General features: G+C 41.2%; 1 protein-coding gene across 2 annotated transcripts in view; it reads left to right on the top strand.

The window, feature by feature from the left end:
* The window catches only part of DNAH5 (dynein axonemal heavy chain 5), a 262,860-nt gene that overhangs the window by 216,268 nt on the left and 33,328 nt on the right, over positions 1-13,264 (top strand). For both annotated transcript variants that reach the window (XM_045082025.1, XM_004761213.3), the window contains exons 62-68: positions 780-915; positions 1,477-1,793; positions 2,370-2,525; positions 3,409-3,591; positions 10,307-10,550; positions 11,524-11,638; positions 12,120-12,310. In XM_045082025.1, coding sequence (XP_044937960.1) covers positions 780-915; positions 1,477-1,793; positions 2,370-2,525; positions 3,409-3,591; positions 10,307-10,550; positions 11,524-11,638; positions 12,120-12,310 — 1,342 coding nt within the window. The remainder of the gene's footprint in view (positions 1-779; positions 916-1,476; positions 1,794-2,369; positions 2,526-3,408; positions 3,592-10,306; positions 10,551-11,523; positions 11,639-12,119; positions 12,311-13,264) is intronic.

The following is a 13,264-nucleotide window of genomic DNA, read 5'->3' as shown; positions in this document are numbered from 1 at the left end:
TTATTTAAATGTTTCTCTATCATTAGACATTTAGCATATATAACATAATTATATATTATGTGTAACATACATATATGTTATAAATGAATTTCCAGTGACTGGTCCTATAGCTAAATCTTTATCTGTCCCCACTGTTATTTCACACATACACATTTTTACAAGTAGCGTTAGCAGTGGTTTTCAGAAGGAGGAGGACCATTTGTTTTTAAGAATGGAGACTTGAGTGGCAACAGCATGTGAAATTCTGGTTCATGGTCTTTTACTGATGCACAGAGCACCAGAAAGGGACCTGCTGAGTCAGGTGTCCGCGGGATCTGTGAGCAAACCTCAGAATAGCACAATCTGAAGATTAATATAAAGTTTCACTTCAAGTCAGAGGAGATGTGCACTTACATGAAGCATTAATGATGTGAGAACTTTAACAGGAGAAATATTCCTGATTTTCAAGTAGGATATGTATTTTACTTTAGTAAGTATGCTTGTATTTTATCTCTATTTTTCTTTATAAGGAACTCATAAATGACACAAATTTCTATTATCTCTTACTTATTAACACCTGGGGAGAGTGTGACCTGTGGGCTCAGGACCCTTGTAAAGGTTTAAAAGCTGGGCTTTGGCTAACACAGGCACACAGGAATTGAGTTTTATACTTCTTGTGAGATAAATGGCTCACAGGTCTCAGAAGGGCAGATAATATATAATGGTTTAAAATTATATTCCTCAGCCAGAGGCCATATTTTTCTGAACAGAGTTTTCTTCTGATTCTGGCCCTTTTTTAGACCTTGCTTGAGGACGCGGAGCGCTGCAGGCGGAAGATGCAGACGGCCTCCGCGCTGATCGGGGGCTTGGCGGGAGAAAAAGAAAGATGGACGGAACAAAGCAAAGAGTTTGCTGCACAAACAAAAAGACTTGTAGGTATGTAAATTCCTGTATTAATCAGATTACGTGTGGACTCTGTTAGGGCATTAGGAAACTGAAACTTTAATCAGAATACAAACGAACCCTCTAGTCCTTCAAATTCCTGTGTGTATGTGCCCAGATGTTTCAGAAGGATGAATACCGGTCTGGCATCTGTGCAGTCCTTATTAGATAGATGTGCTATTGACCTTCAAAGGGTCACTTTCAAATTTTCCTGTGAGTCAATGGTCTTATTGACCAGGGTCACTTGGAATGGAAGCTCTGTCTTCTCAGGATTTGTATCCCTTAAGCTCCAAAGTCATACTCTCACATCCAGCAAGAATCAAAATAACCTAGTTGATGATGCCTGTCAGGTGTTACTTGCCTGTCAGGTGGACCATTTGGACCTGTTTAACGATGATCTACTGCTTATTCACCAAGACATAGCAACATGTGGTCACGGTCTGGTTTCTGGAAGTTAGTTTAAAAGAGTGGTTGCCTTTAGAATATATTTAATATTCTGCACATTTACAAGGCTGATTATAAAGTATTTCAGTGGCATTCTGTTTTCTGTTTTAGGGGATGTGTTGTTGGCTACAGCTTTTCTATCTTATTCTGGTCCATTTAACCAAGAGTTTCGCAGTCTGCTGCTCAATGACTGGCAGAAGGAAATGAAAGTCCGGGAAATCCCATTTGGAGACAACCTAAATCTCAACGAGATGTTGATTGATGCTCCCACTATTAGTGAATGGAACCTCCAAGGTCTGCCAAACGATGACCTGTCCATTCAGAACGGAATCATTGTCACAAAGGCATCTCGCTATCCTCTGTTAATTGACCCACAGACTCAAGGGAAGATCTGGATTAAAAACAAAGAAAGCCAGTATGAACTCCAGGTAACTTGTGTTTGAGTCCATTCATGCTACCAAGAGGTTTTATTGCCACAGATGAACAAGAGTCTGAGAAGTAAGAAATAATTGAAAATAGTAGCTATTGTAATCCTTGATAGAGCAGTAACAGATACAAGTCTAAACTCTAATATTAAAATCTTTTCTAAAAATTGTGTTTACATTTGTATGGATCTCTACTAATGCCATCTTTTGAAGGTTTCAGATTCCCCTGTTAGAGCCTAAATCCTTCCTTGATGAACAGAGCAGTGTGGAGTTGTACCACACCATGTGTGTAGCACTGAACTAGGACGCTTCATGATTATCCCATTATTATTTGTCACAAAAGTGATGGTGATGAGAAGACAGGTTGCCCTGGGGAATGACAGTTTGTAAAAGAAAAGGATGGAAACAGTTTAAGCTTGCAGTACAGTCTCACCCTCTATGGGTTCCAGATAAGGATCTTCTCTAAAGATCTCCATATTTGTATCCCATGATAGAATGCCCAGGCACCATTTAATGTCTGTTCTCTGTGTGTGTGACATCGTGATATTGTCAACAGCAACCTTTGGGTCTTGTTTCTAGATCACATCTCTCAATCACAAGTATTTCAGAAACCATCTGGAGGACAGTCTTTCTCTTGGAAGGCCCTTGCTTATTGAAGATGTTGGGGAGGAACTAGATCCAGCGCTGGATAATGTTTTGGAGAGGAACTTCATTAAGACTGGGTCTACATTTAAGGTAGGTTAAACCTATTGATAATAATGTGCGGAACCATTAGCACGAGGCCGGGTAAATGTGACATAGACATAGATGAAATTTTCTCATTAGGCAACAACTGAAATTTGAGTCATTGGAAGAGACATTTGCTTTTCTTTTCTACACTTCCTGAGTTTGGATTAAAGTTTTTAAGAACAGTCCTTTTAGAAATATCTACTTCTTTTGTGTGACAGAATCTGACTCCATTTTGATGATTGACTGTGGGGATGTCTTTCAAAACCCATCATGACCTTCACCCTCCCCTCCTGTCTCAAATCTGGGCAAGCTGACAAGAACATGTGGAACTTTTGCCTTTGACAATGGTGGGAAAATCAAACCATACAATCCTCTGTTGATGCCCTGTGTGGGAACCTTTATCCCAGCCCAAGCTCCTAACCACCATAAAACCCGAAGACCGCTACTTTTCCTTACTCTCTCAATCAGTTTTTGGGACCGGTTGGGGACCTACTTTAATCTCTCCAGAAATCTCATGATATGAGTAATAAACATTTTTATACCCTTTGGTACATATGTGATGTCCTCAGTCTTGATCTCTGAACGAAATTTTGGAAGGGTCATCCATCTCACTTCTTCATGATCACACCAATTTTGGTGCTAACTTCTAACTCATGGTATATACTGGCTTACACTGAACTTCCTCCCTCCCTTCCTCCTTTCCACCCACCGTGCTTTCTTCCATCCTAGTGGTTTGAAGCCCTGCGAATGCCTGATGATGAATTCTTTTTCAGTATACAGAAATCTCCAGTTATATAATTACTTAGAGCAATGCTTGATCCTGTGCAGAGAAGGACACAGGAAGGTGTATGCATGTTTTATTACTTTTGACTTTATTTTTATAATAAAGGTGAAAGTTGGTGATAAGGAAGTAGACGTGATGGATGGCTTCAGACTCTACATCACCACCAAACTGCCCAACCCAGCCTACACCCCCGAAATAAGTGCTCGGACCTCTATCATTGACTTCACTGTCACCATGAAAGGTCTGGAAGATCAGTTACTGGGGAGAGTCATCCTCACAGAGAAGCAGGTGCGTGAAGTGTGACCACCTCCTTTTCGGCATTGTGTTACGATTCTTTCGTTGACGAAAATAATATGATAAAAGTTTTCATAGGATTAAGGCCCCCCTGCCTTTTATTCCTGTGGTTTTTTTTTTTTTCCATTATTCATTCCCAGGTGTCTTGGGTAATTACTAACCGATTACCCTCTGTGTTTCATCTGTCTCATAAATCATATATATCCATTGATTTTGTGGAGCATAATGACGGGACTATGAGAATATCAGTCTCATGCCCGGCATCATTATTCTGGTCTTACATTGCTTCATTTCTCTGAAGAGTTTGCATGGTCGTGAGTTCTGTTTGCCTGTTAACTTTTAGGTTTCTAGGATACAGCTAGGTTTTGCTTTCATTCAATTCATTATTATGCTTCTGGAGTATAAAGTTAAGACTAGTGACTTCAAACCCCTGGGATTAAAAACAGCTAACAGACAACATTCTCAAGTCTTACTTGTTGCCTATATGAGAGAGCTGCATGTATGTTGTGACGGGACAGACATTTGTGACTCTGGAACCTCCCTGAGCACCTTCTGAAGGCTCTGGCTTGGTCACGTATCTGTTTTCTCTACTTCTATTTGGTGGAATAACTTAATGATCGATAAAAAATAGCCAATAATTTATAAACCTCCTTGTTTTGAGTCACCGGATTTTAATAAGACTGTTTGGGTAGAACTGCATGAACTCTAAGAGTTGCTATTGATTTTCTCCAGGAGCAACGAGAAGTCTACTTTATTTTAAAGCCCCCTTTTAGACTGACTCAAGATTTATTTAGGTTAAAACCTTTGGCAAAATCTTTGGAATTTGTCCTTTCTATGATTTTGAAAAAACATTTTGTGTGTGTGTGCTTCATGCTTGGTCTTGGGAATCCTTCTATATGTTTATCTCTTGCTTCTTCACCACTTTTCCCCCTCCCTCCTTTCCTTTTTTATGGGTAGTCTCTTTTTATTTTTTAGTTTATAGTGCATGAATCATAGAGTCCTATGGTTGGAAGTTTCATTAGGAGCATTAAATCTGACTTTGTAGATTCACGTAGTTAGTGACCTCAGAATGCCAGGAACTGAGGCCAGAGTTCCTACCACAGACTTGCTCCTGAAGTGATAGTAGCCTTCAGAATATGCACTTCTTTATTTTGTGAGTCAGACTCGAGCTGGTTGAAGAAGCCTAGCACTGCCATATCCTTACTTAGGAGCGACTGGGATTCTTCATCCGCCACATGCAATGTCGAGCAGGGAATCCCCAAGAGTCTTTGGGGCAGTGGCCAATACCCTTGTGTTAGGCTCTGCTTTCACCTGTGGTGTTGGCTTCCAGCAGATAAGGAGTCCCAGCAGCAGTTTGAAACATAGGCTTGTCTTTGGTTTTCTTACATTTAGCTGAGATGAATATAGTTTCCTTGGAAGAAATAATTTGTTCTGACAGATTTTATTTGCAGCAAAACAGCTCCAGCACTGAAGCCATAATTGTTCAAACAAAAGTTTAAGAGGATGCGAGGGGCACTTTAAACTCCTTTGAAAAGGCTTTCAACAGCCTTGAAAAGCCAATGTGGATCCCAGGCTGGGCTTTTTCTCCCCCCCCCCCCCTCCCCGGAAAAGTGCCTTGAGTGTCTTGAGAAAACTACTCCTTTGCTGTTGTCTCATGATCAGAATCTATTCCAGGCTCCAAGTAGATAATTCTTGGGAAAAGTATGGCCATATGAATGGGACCCTCACTCTCTTAGAGTATTAGAGGGTCTTCCTACCCTGAAACACATGATTAGACAACACGTAACCTGTATTTTCTTCCCTCTAACACAAGGTCTCATGCATGAAGTGAGCTGTTGAACTTACTTTCGAAGGCTTTTCAGTAATATACAACCTGCAAGCCGCCTTTTCTTTTGTAGCATCTCGTCTTCCCCCCACACTCCCGAATTCACTCACATTGCTAAATCGCCTTAGCCTGGATGGTGGCAAGGGGGTCTGATTTGATCTCTGGTGCTTTCTGGAAATTGAGTAACTCATTTGAAAAGAGCCTTACAGGTTCAAAAAGTGTTCCTTTGACTTCTGTGACAATGCAGTCTCTCTGACTATGGTCTCTTCTTAGGTGATTACTGTGTATACTCCATCAGGATAACATGCTGTTCAGAGCCAAGGGTGGGTATTGAAAGCAGGGAAGACCCCACTTAAGAAGCTGGTGTTGGAAAGCATCTAAGAAATTCCCTAACGCATGACCTGAAACCAGGTGTGGGTTCTCTGCAGTCAGGATGAATCCAACCTTAGCGGTCTGTCGGTTCTTCTGAAAGGTGGCTGGGAACAATGACTTATGATGCCAGGGAAAGGCTGTTTTTCTCTGAATCCATAAATTCACCAGCTGTCCAGTGTCTTGGAGATACTGGCAGTGAGGAGCCTTGTTATCACATGGGCTCTGGTCTCGTCAGTGCTCTGCTGTTAGACTGCTGGCTCTCGGGGTTTGTTGCCTTTCAGAAACAGATGCAAACCCCAGAGCACAGGAATGCAGGGAAGGCAGATTTTTAATGATTCTACATTTTCTGGGTGCTGCAAAGCAGTCGTTTTAAATGTGTGAGCTGTTCAAGGTCACATCAAGGCCATATTCAATTGTTGACCTGATGTACCTGTGAGTAAATGTAGGCAGCCTGCTGTTGTCACCAGAAGGCGAGGTATCAAGACCATTTTAAACAGGCAGCAAACCAGTAGTTCTCTAGCAACTATCCTTAATTTTTTTTTCCTTAGGTTCACTCTTACCTTGATCCCCGAGAACAAGACAGAAACTCAAAGAGAGCTATATAGTATTAGGCGAAAAATACTAATCTAGATTAATAGCTTCTATTGTTCACACAACACAAGGCCTCAGAGGTCACCTTGTTCAAAATCCCAGAGGAGCCAACAGATGTTTGATTTATTTTAGGGGTGGAAGCACCCAAACTTGGTGGATCCAACAGAAGAAATAATTTAATGAGGATCCTTAAACAGATGTCATTATCACCAGCTCATTGCTATAGAGAAGAATAAATCTGAATGCTATTGTTTAATCTTTCTATTTTAATTGCCATGTAAGGTACAAAAGGGAAGGATCCTTGGATGAAAGCCTGGGTGATCTCTTAGAACTGAAAGGCTGTCACCTGTTTCCTTTTACTGATTTCAAAACCGTAGTGACAGATGCAGTTTAGGTACACAAATATTTTTAGTTGTCATTTGCATATTTGTTGAGCTACTTAATTTTTGATACTTTGATTAATACATAGTATGTTTCCTGATATTGTTCTGAATCACTACTGTACTTTCTTACCCACTTTGGGGATACTTTTCATATTATCAAAGTTTCTATAAAAAATTTAAATGGCAGCCTTAGTAAATAGAATACATAACACAAATGTTTACGTGTGTATGTGTTTGTGTGTGTGTGTGTTGAGGTAATCCCTTTGATGGGAAAATGCTTATAGACAAAATGATTTTGATCAATTTTGCTCCTTATTATTAATTTCAAAAAGAACTATCTTCTTATAGTTTGGGGGACCTAAAGTCATAGTTCAACAGAACGATGTTTAAATCAGCCATACATGTGAGCATACACTGAAAACCTTATCCCAAAATAGGTTTTCTGTTTTAAAATCCTGAGTGAAAAACAAGTTGCAGGGGTGCATGGGTGGTTCAGTTGGTTAAGCATCGGGCTTCTGCTCAGGTGGTGATCTCAGGGTCCTCGGATCCTAGGATCGAGCCCTAAGCCTTGCTTGGGGCTCCTGCTCAGTGGGGCATGAGCTTCTTCCTCCCCCCACTGCTCCTACCCTCTGCTCATGCTTGATCTCTGTCAAGTAAATAAAATCTTTAAAAAAAAAAAAAAAAGAAAAGAAAAGGAAAAGAGAAGCAAATAGTTGTTCTGTTTACCTTCAGAGATTACTTTCTTTTTTCCATAACTCTTGTCCCATTGTAGTGATTGGCTGTTTACCCACTATTTAGTATACAGATTGCTTTCATAATTCCCAATTGCTTTAAATTATACTGTTTACTTTAGGGGATATTATTTTATCAGTTTCAGACTTCGGGAGAAATGTACTTCTTAGCCTCATTTTAATCCTTTAGGAATACAGGCAGTTACTTTAATTGACAGATTTGTTGGTGTTAACAATGATATTGAACTGACTCCAACCATCTGAATAGTGTTGAAGCTTTTACTTGCTATTTTTAAAATCAGGAACTGGATGAATTGCCCCTTTGTATACATTATATTAACTGTTTGTTTTGTGATTAACAGTTTTCGGGAGTAACATGGGGTTATGATTTTAGTACTGATTCTGTAGTTCTCAGGCGGAGATGAGATTGGAAGTGTAGGTTGAAATGTCTTGTAAACTATGTTGAGAATGTTGGATCTTTCAAAACAGCTGCGAGAGATCCCCAAAGGTCTAGGAGCAGGAAAGGGGGTGAGGACAGAGCAGAGGATGAGCAGGGAGACCAGTTGTAGTTAGACTAGTCCCTGAGGAGTAACTAAAGGCTAAACCAGGGCCCTGGCTATTGGTTTGGAACCCATAGATGGAGGAAGAACTACGGTGCTGGAAGAATCCGTAAGACTCGGTACAGTTTGGGATTTGACAGCCCACGTTCTCGTCCCAGCAGACATGAGACCATGCATCTCGAAGATAAGTACAAGATCAGAAAGTTCTCTTTTGTCCCATTTCAGCCACTTGATTAGGCTATTATAATGATTTGTGAAATTCCGAAGTAGGGTTTATTTTGTGCCAACCTATAATTTTATTTTCCAAACTGCTTATTTTCCCAATAACTATTATAATGCTTCTGAAAAATCCATGCTTGGGAAGAGTCGAAGAAGGGGAGAAAAGGGAGAGAGAAGTCTTTTGAGCAGTTATTGTGATTCAGTTTCTGTTGTAGCTGCTTTACTAGTTATATCCTGACGATCACTGTCTGAGCTGTTTCCATAGCCATCTCATACATAGGGAAACGGAGGCTCTAGGGTTATATAATAGGGCCAACACCATTTAGCTGATAGATCTCTGGGGGCTGCGATTCAAGCACATGTCTCCCTGATGTCAAAACCATGATTCTCCCTACGGCTTTACGTTCTTTCCCTTACTGGTCATCTTCAAGAGGTGAGGATATTTAGACCGATACTTAGGATATTTAGATAGATATTTAGGAACTCAGACATGATAGTGATAGTGTGGGAAATGTGGGAATATGACAATAAAAAATACTTGAATTTTCCCCTTAAACTTTATTACTTTATTTCTTAGTGTAACTGTAGCGTAAGTTCTCTTTTTTAACAGTAGCTTTTGGTGAGGAATTTTGCAGGTGTCTTAGATGTCACTTTCTGTACTCATTTTCACTTTCTGTACTCATTTTTTTTTTTGTTGGCTTGTTTGTTTTTTTACATTTTCTCAAATTTGAGATTCTTATCCGGTGAATAAGTGAAATGAAAATAACCATGAAGGAAGCTTTTCAATGTAACCCAGTAAAAGGAAGCAGATAAAGGCAGGTTGTGCTGGAGTTGCTTTGTCTCCAAGACTTAAGCAAGTTCTGAGATTTTGCTCAAAGCCTGGTAGGGTTGTACCCATCATAAGTGTTGGGTCAACGGTGATTAGTTGGCCAGAACAGAACGCAGTGGCCAGTGGCCTTTGTTCTTTGTCTTCATGCAGTTTTGTTACTACCACCTTTATGTTAGATCTGTGGTTTTCAGTTACAGCCACTGGGCTTTGTGCTGCCTTTGGCTTGTTCTGTGTCATGGCCATGGCCTCTTTCTCCACCCTCCCCAGTTCATCCTTTTTTTCCTTCTGTTCCACAGACTCTCCCTCTCCAAACCACCATGACGAAGAAGTAGCCAGTAAGGACAATAACCTTCCAAAACCGTTCTCTCTCCAGCTGTTTATTTTTTTTTTTTTTAAGATTTTATTTATTTATCAGAGAGAGAGAGGGAGAGAGCGAGCACAGGCAGACAGAATGGCAGGCAGAGGCAGAGGGAGAAGCAGGCTCCCTGCTGAGCAAGGAGCCCGATGTGGGACTCGATCCCAGGACGCTGGGATCATGACCTGAGCCGAAGGCAGCTGCTTAACCAACTGAGCCACGCAGGCGTCCCACTCTCCCCAGCTGTTTAAAAAGATCTTTCAGGAAAGATCTAGAACTTTCCTTCTCTTGGAGAGAATAGCACCTTTCCAGACCAAAAACAGTTTCCCATTTAAAGATACTTACAACAGCCATGTGGATTGTTTGACTAAGTTTTTTGGACACTTGCTTTTCGGGGGATTGGATACCATTTCAACCAGCGAGTTGACAATAATCCCATTCAGACAACAACAGAGCTCTTATAAACAAAAACTAAACAGAAGAAAATGTATTTAATCCGAGAGATCGATATGCGTCTTCGAATATATTCCAATATATTCTCAACTATTTTTCACCTTCAAAACAAGCTTACATATAATTCCAGAAGTCACTTAAAATGATTTGACTTTAGGAAATAGATAGATGGTCCAGGGATGTTGGTAGTGTTTTTAGCAAATTTCTTGTTATTGGCCATCCATTCTCCCTTCTTCCATTCATTCTCCCCCTCTTCTTAATCTGATGTATTTTCAGCAGTCCAGTATGAGAACTACAGTGGAGGAAGGCAGCCCCATAGGTTAACTTTTTCAGGAATGGCCAAACAATAGTTGTTAATTAAGGAGGAAAATATCTTTATGCCAATTCACAGGAACTGGAGAAAGAGAGAACTCATCTCGTGGAGGAGGTAACTGCAAACAAAAGAAGGATGAAAGAGCTAGAAGATAATTTGCTTTACCGGCTGACGAGTACCCGGGGGTCCCTGGTGGAAGACGAGAGTCTCATAGTTGTGCTGAGTAACACAAAAAAGACCGCGGAAGAGGTGACACAGAAGCTGGAAATTTCGGCAGAGACAGAAATTCAAATTAACTCAGCCCGGGAGGAATACAGACCTGGTAAGTTTGGTAATGAAAGATAAATGTCACAGGAAAATGAAGTGAGAAAAAACTCGAACATCGGAGAAATTAAAGGAACGAAGGACATTAATGAAAATGGTGGCACGAGGCAGGGTGGCCATTCACGTTTTGTGGCATCACTTTGGGAGGCATTCGGTAAAACTGAGATGAAAAAAATTTGCAATGGTGTATATTTTCTAGGTGCTTACCGTTCCTGTGGGTTGGCAAATTCTTTACACTTAGAAAGTACAGAGGGAGGATTTTGAAAGAACGTCTGACAACTGTTTCGAAATCTGAGGAGTTAGTGCAGCATTTATGGGCTGTTCACTAGTTTTTTATCATTTGGTAGCAATCAGCCAGTATTCTGTTTGCAGTCTTTGTATTAGAAAAGTAGCTCCTTGGTCTCACCGGAGTGCTGGAGTCTTACTCATAAATTTGCAAATCAGTGTTGTTTACGCATTACAAGAGGGACCTGTGGAAAGCCTTGTTTCCTTTAGAAATATATCATTCTTCTTAGAGAAATAATCAGAGCGGTATCATGTGCTGGTGGAGAGTCATCGTTGCCATGCCTTGTTTTGCCAACCTGAGGCCACACGTGATTGGGGCTTTCTCCTGGAGCATAGACATGAGGTGCATAAGGTGCCTACACAATTTGCCGGTCATTACAGTTTTTGCTTTCCCATCAATTGCCTTTTCTGCCAATGAGAAAAGAGAGTGAAGTATGTTTATAAGGGATCTGGAAGTTCTAACGTGCAAAATTCCACTTGATAAACACCAACAACAGACTGCTTACACAAAGCTTATGAATAAGAACTAATTTATACATCATGAGCCTTGCTTCAGACTCCTAGTGCTGGTAGATAGTCATGGATAAAACAAAACTAAGACCTGTTTTCATTTAGAGTTTAAACTGGTCTGTGCACGGGTCATTCACTGTCCAACCCCAGCCCATGTAACCTTTTTTGTTTTTCAGTGGCGACGCGAGGCAGCATTCTGTATTTCCTCATCACTGAGATGCGCTTGGTCAATGAAATGTATCAGACCTCGCTCGGCCAGTTTCTTGGCTTGTTCGACCTTTCCTTAGCCAGGTATGTCTGTACTCAGGAAGCCAGGCTGAATTTTCTATCTGCGGGGTCCAATGATGACCTTATAACTTCTTTTCCTTTTGCTACTGAGTCTTTTTTTTTTAAATCTAAGCCGAGTGTAATTACCAGCATGTTAACACATCATTCGCATAAATCCTCTTACGCTCAGAGACAGCTCTACCAACTCTTCATCCATGGATTGATTCCTTGGGTTTCATCTATTTCTGTTAAACAAGAGAATTCCCAAGACCTTGTTGTGAGTGATAATACCCTGCGGGTAAAATTGATTTAGACAACATTGCGGATTCTGTTGTGTTATTTTATGTTGAGAGAATGCTTGTTATTTTGGATTTAGGATGCTTATTCTTATGCGTAAAAAAGAACTGGCCCTCCAAAGTTACCTGTTCTCCGCTAAAGACATTTTTATGGGCAATGGAAAAGGGGAGTGGGATGAGCCTGATTTAAGTCTGGTTCTCTCCACCAGGTCTGTCAAAAGCCCAATTACGAGCAAGAGGATTGCTAATATCATTGAGCATATGACCTATGAGGTTCATAAGTATGCGGCCCGGGGCTTGTATGAAGAACACAAGTTCCTGTTCACCTTGCTGCTCACCCTGAAGATCGACATCCAGAGGAACCGAGTCAAGCATGAAGAGTTTCTCACCCTTGTTAAAGGTCAGTATAACAATAGAAAGGTCCAGATGTAGGAATTACTTGAAGGTGCAGAGCAGCACTTTTTTTTTTTTCTCTAACGGTTGTGTTGCATTTCACTGAAGGTTGCATATATGTGCAATATTTTATTTGTTCATTTATTGCATAAATATTTATTGAGAGCCTCCTGTGTGCTGAGTCACAGACTAGACACTAGGCACATCATGAAACAGTAAATTATGGAGTATGTGGAAGCCAGTAGGCATGATGGGGAAAAGAAACAGAGCTTGATAAGGGAGACGGGGAGTGAACAGTGTATGCAGAGTTGGTGGGGGCAGTTAAAATATTGGAATGGAGTATTTAGTGGGATACCTAATGGGGTAGGCCTCCCTGAGAGATGGACAGGTGAACGAAAGCCTGGAGGGGGCGGGGGCACTGGCCCTGCAGACAGGCAGAGGGAGAGTGTCAAAGGGAGAGGAACGGGCATCAAGGTGCCGGTGGGGGCAAGCCTGGTGTGACAGAGGCAGAAGCCGTGGGCAGGGCAGTTGTGGAGCTCATCCTCTGGGTGTTTTTTCTGAATCTGTTGAAGCACCGCTCACAGGCAGGTCCCTTGTGCCACTGCACACTACAGCCCAGGGAAGGCTAGGAAACCCATTTGCTGTCACATTCTTGACTATCTGGACAAAAACTAGTGGCAATGTCGTGGGGTCTACATGGCTTTATTTACTGTATCTTTCTAAGCAAAGGTTTATCTTTACAGAAAAGACCTAATTTTCTCTACAGTGGGTGGGGAGAGATTTGCACGTTCCCCTGGAGAGTGGAGCTGCAGCGGAACTTGAAGACAACCCTGAAGGGGCAGGAGGGAAGGGGGGTGGCTCTGCACCTGTGGTGCCCTGGGCGGCATAGGTCTATGTCCAATGTGAACAAATGCGTATTCGCGTTTGTATAAATATACATTTGCATACCTATCTTATAGAA

Source organism: Mustela putorius, unplaced genomic scaffold, assembly GCF_011764305.1.
Source record: "Mustela putorius furo isolate JIRA1106 unplaced genomic scaffold, ASM1176430v1.1 tig00000589_pilon_pilon_pilon, whole genome shotgun sequence".
Classification (NCBI taxonomy): domain Eukaryota; kingdom Metazoa; phylum Chordata; class Mammalia; order Carnivora; family Mustelidae; genus Mustela; species Mustela putorius.
Note: the sequence above shows the minus strand (reverse complement) of the source record. Positions and strands in the feature narration are given on the sequence as shown.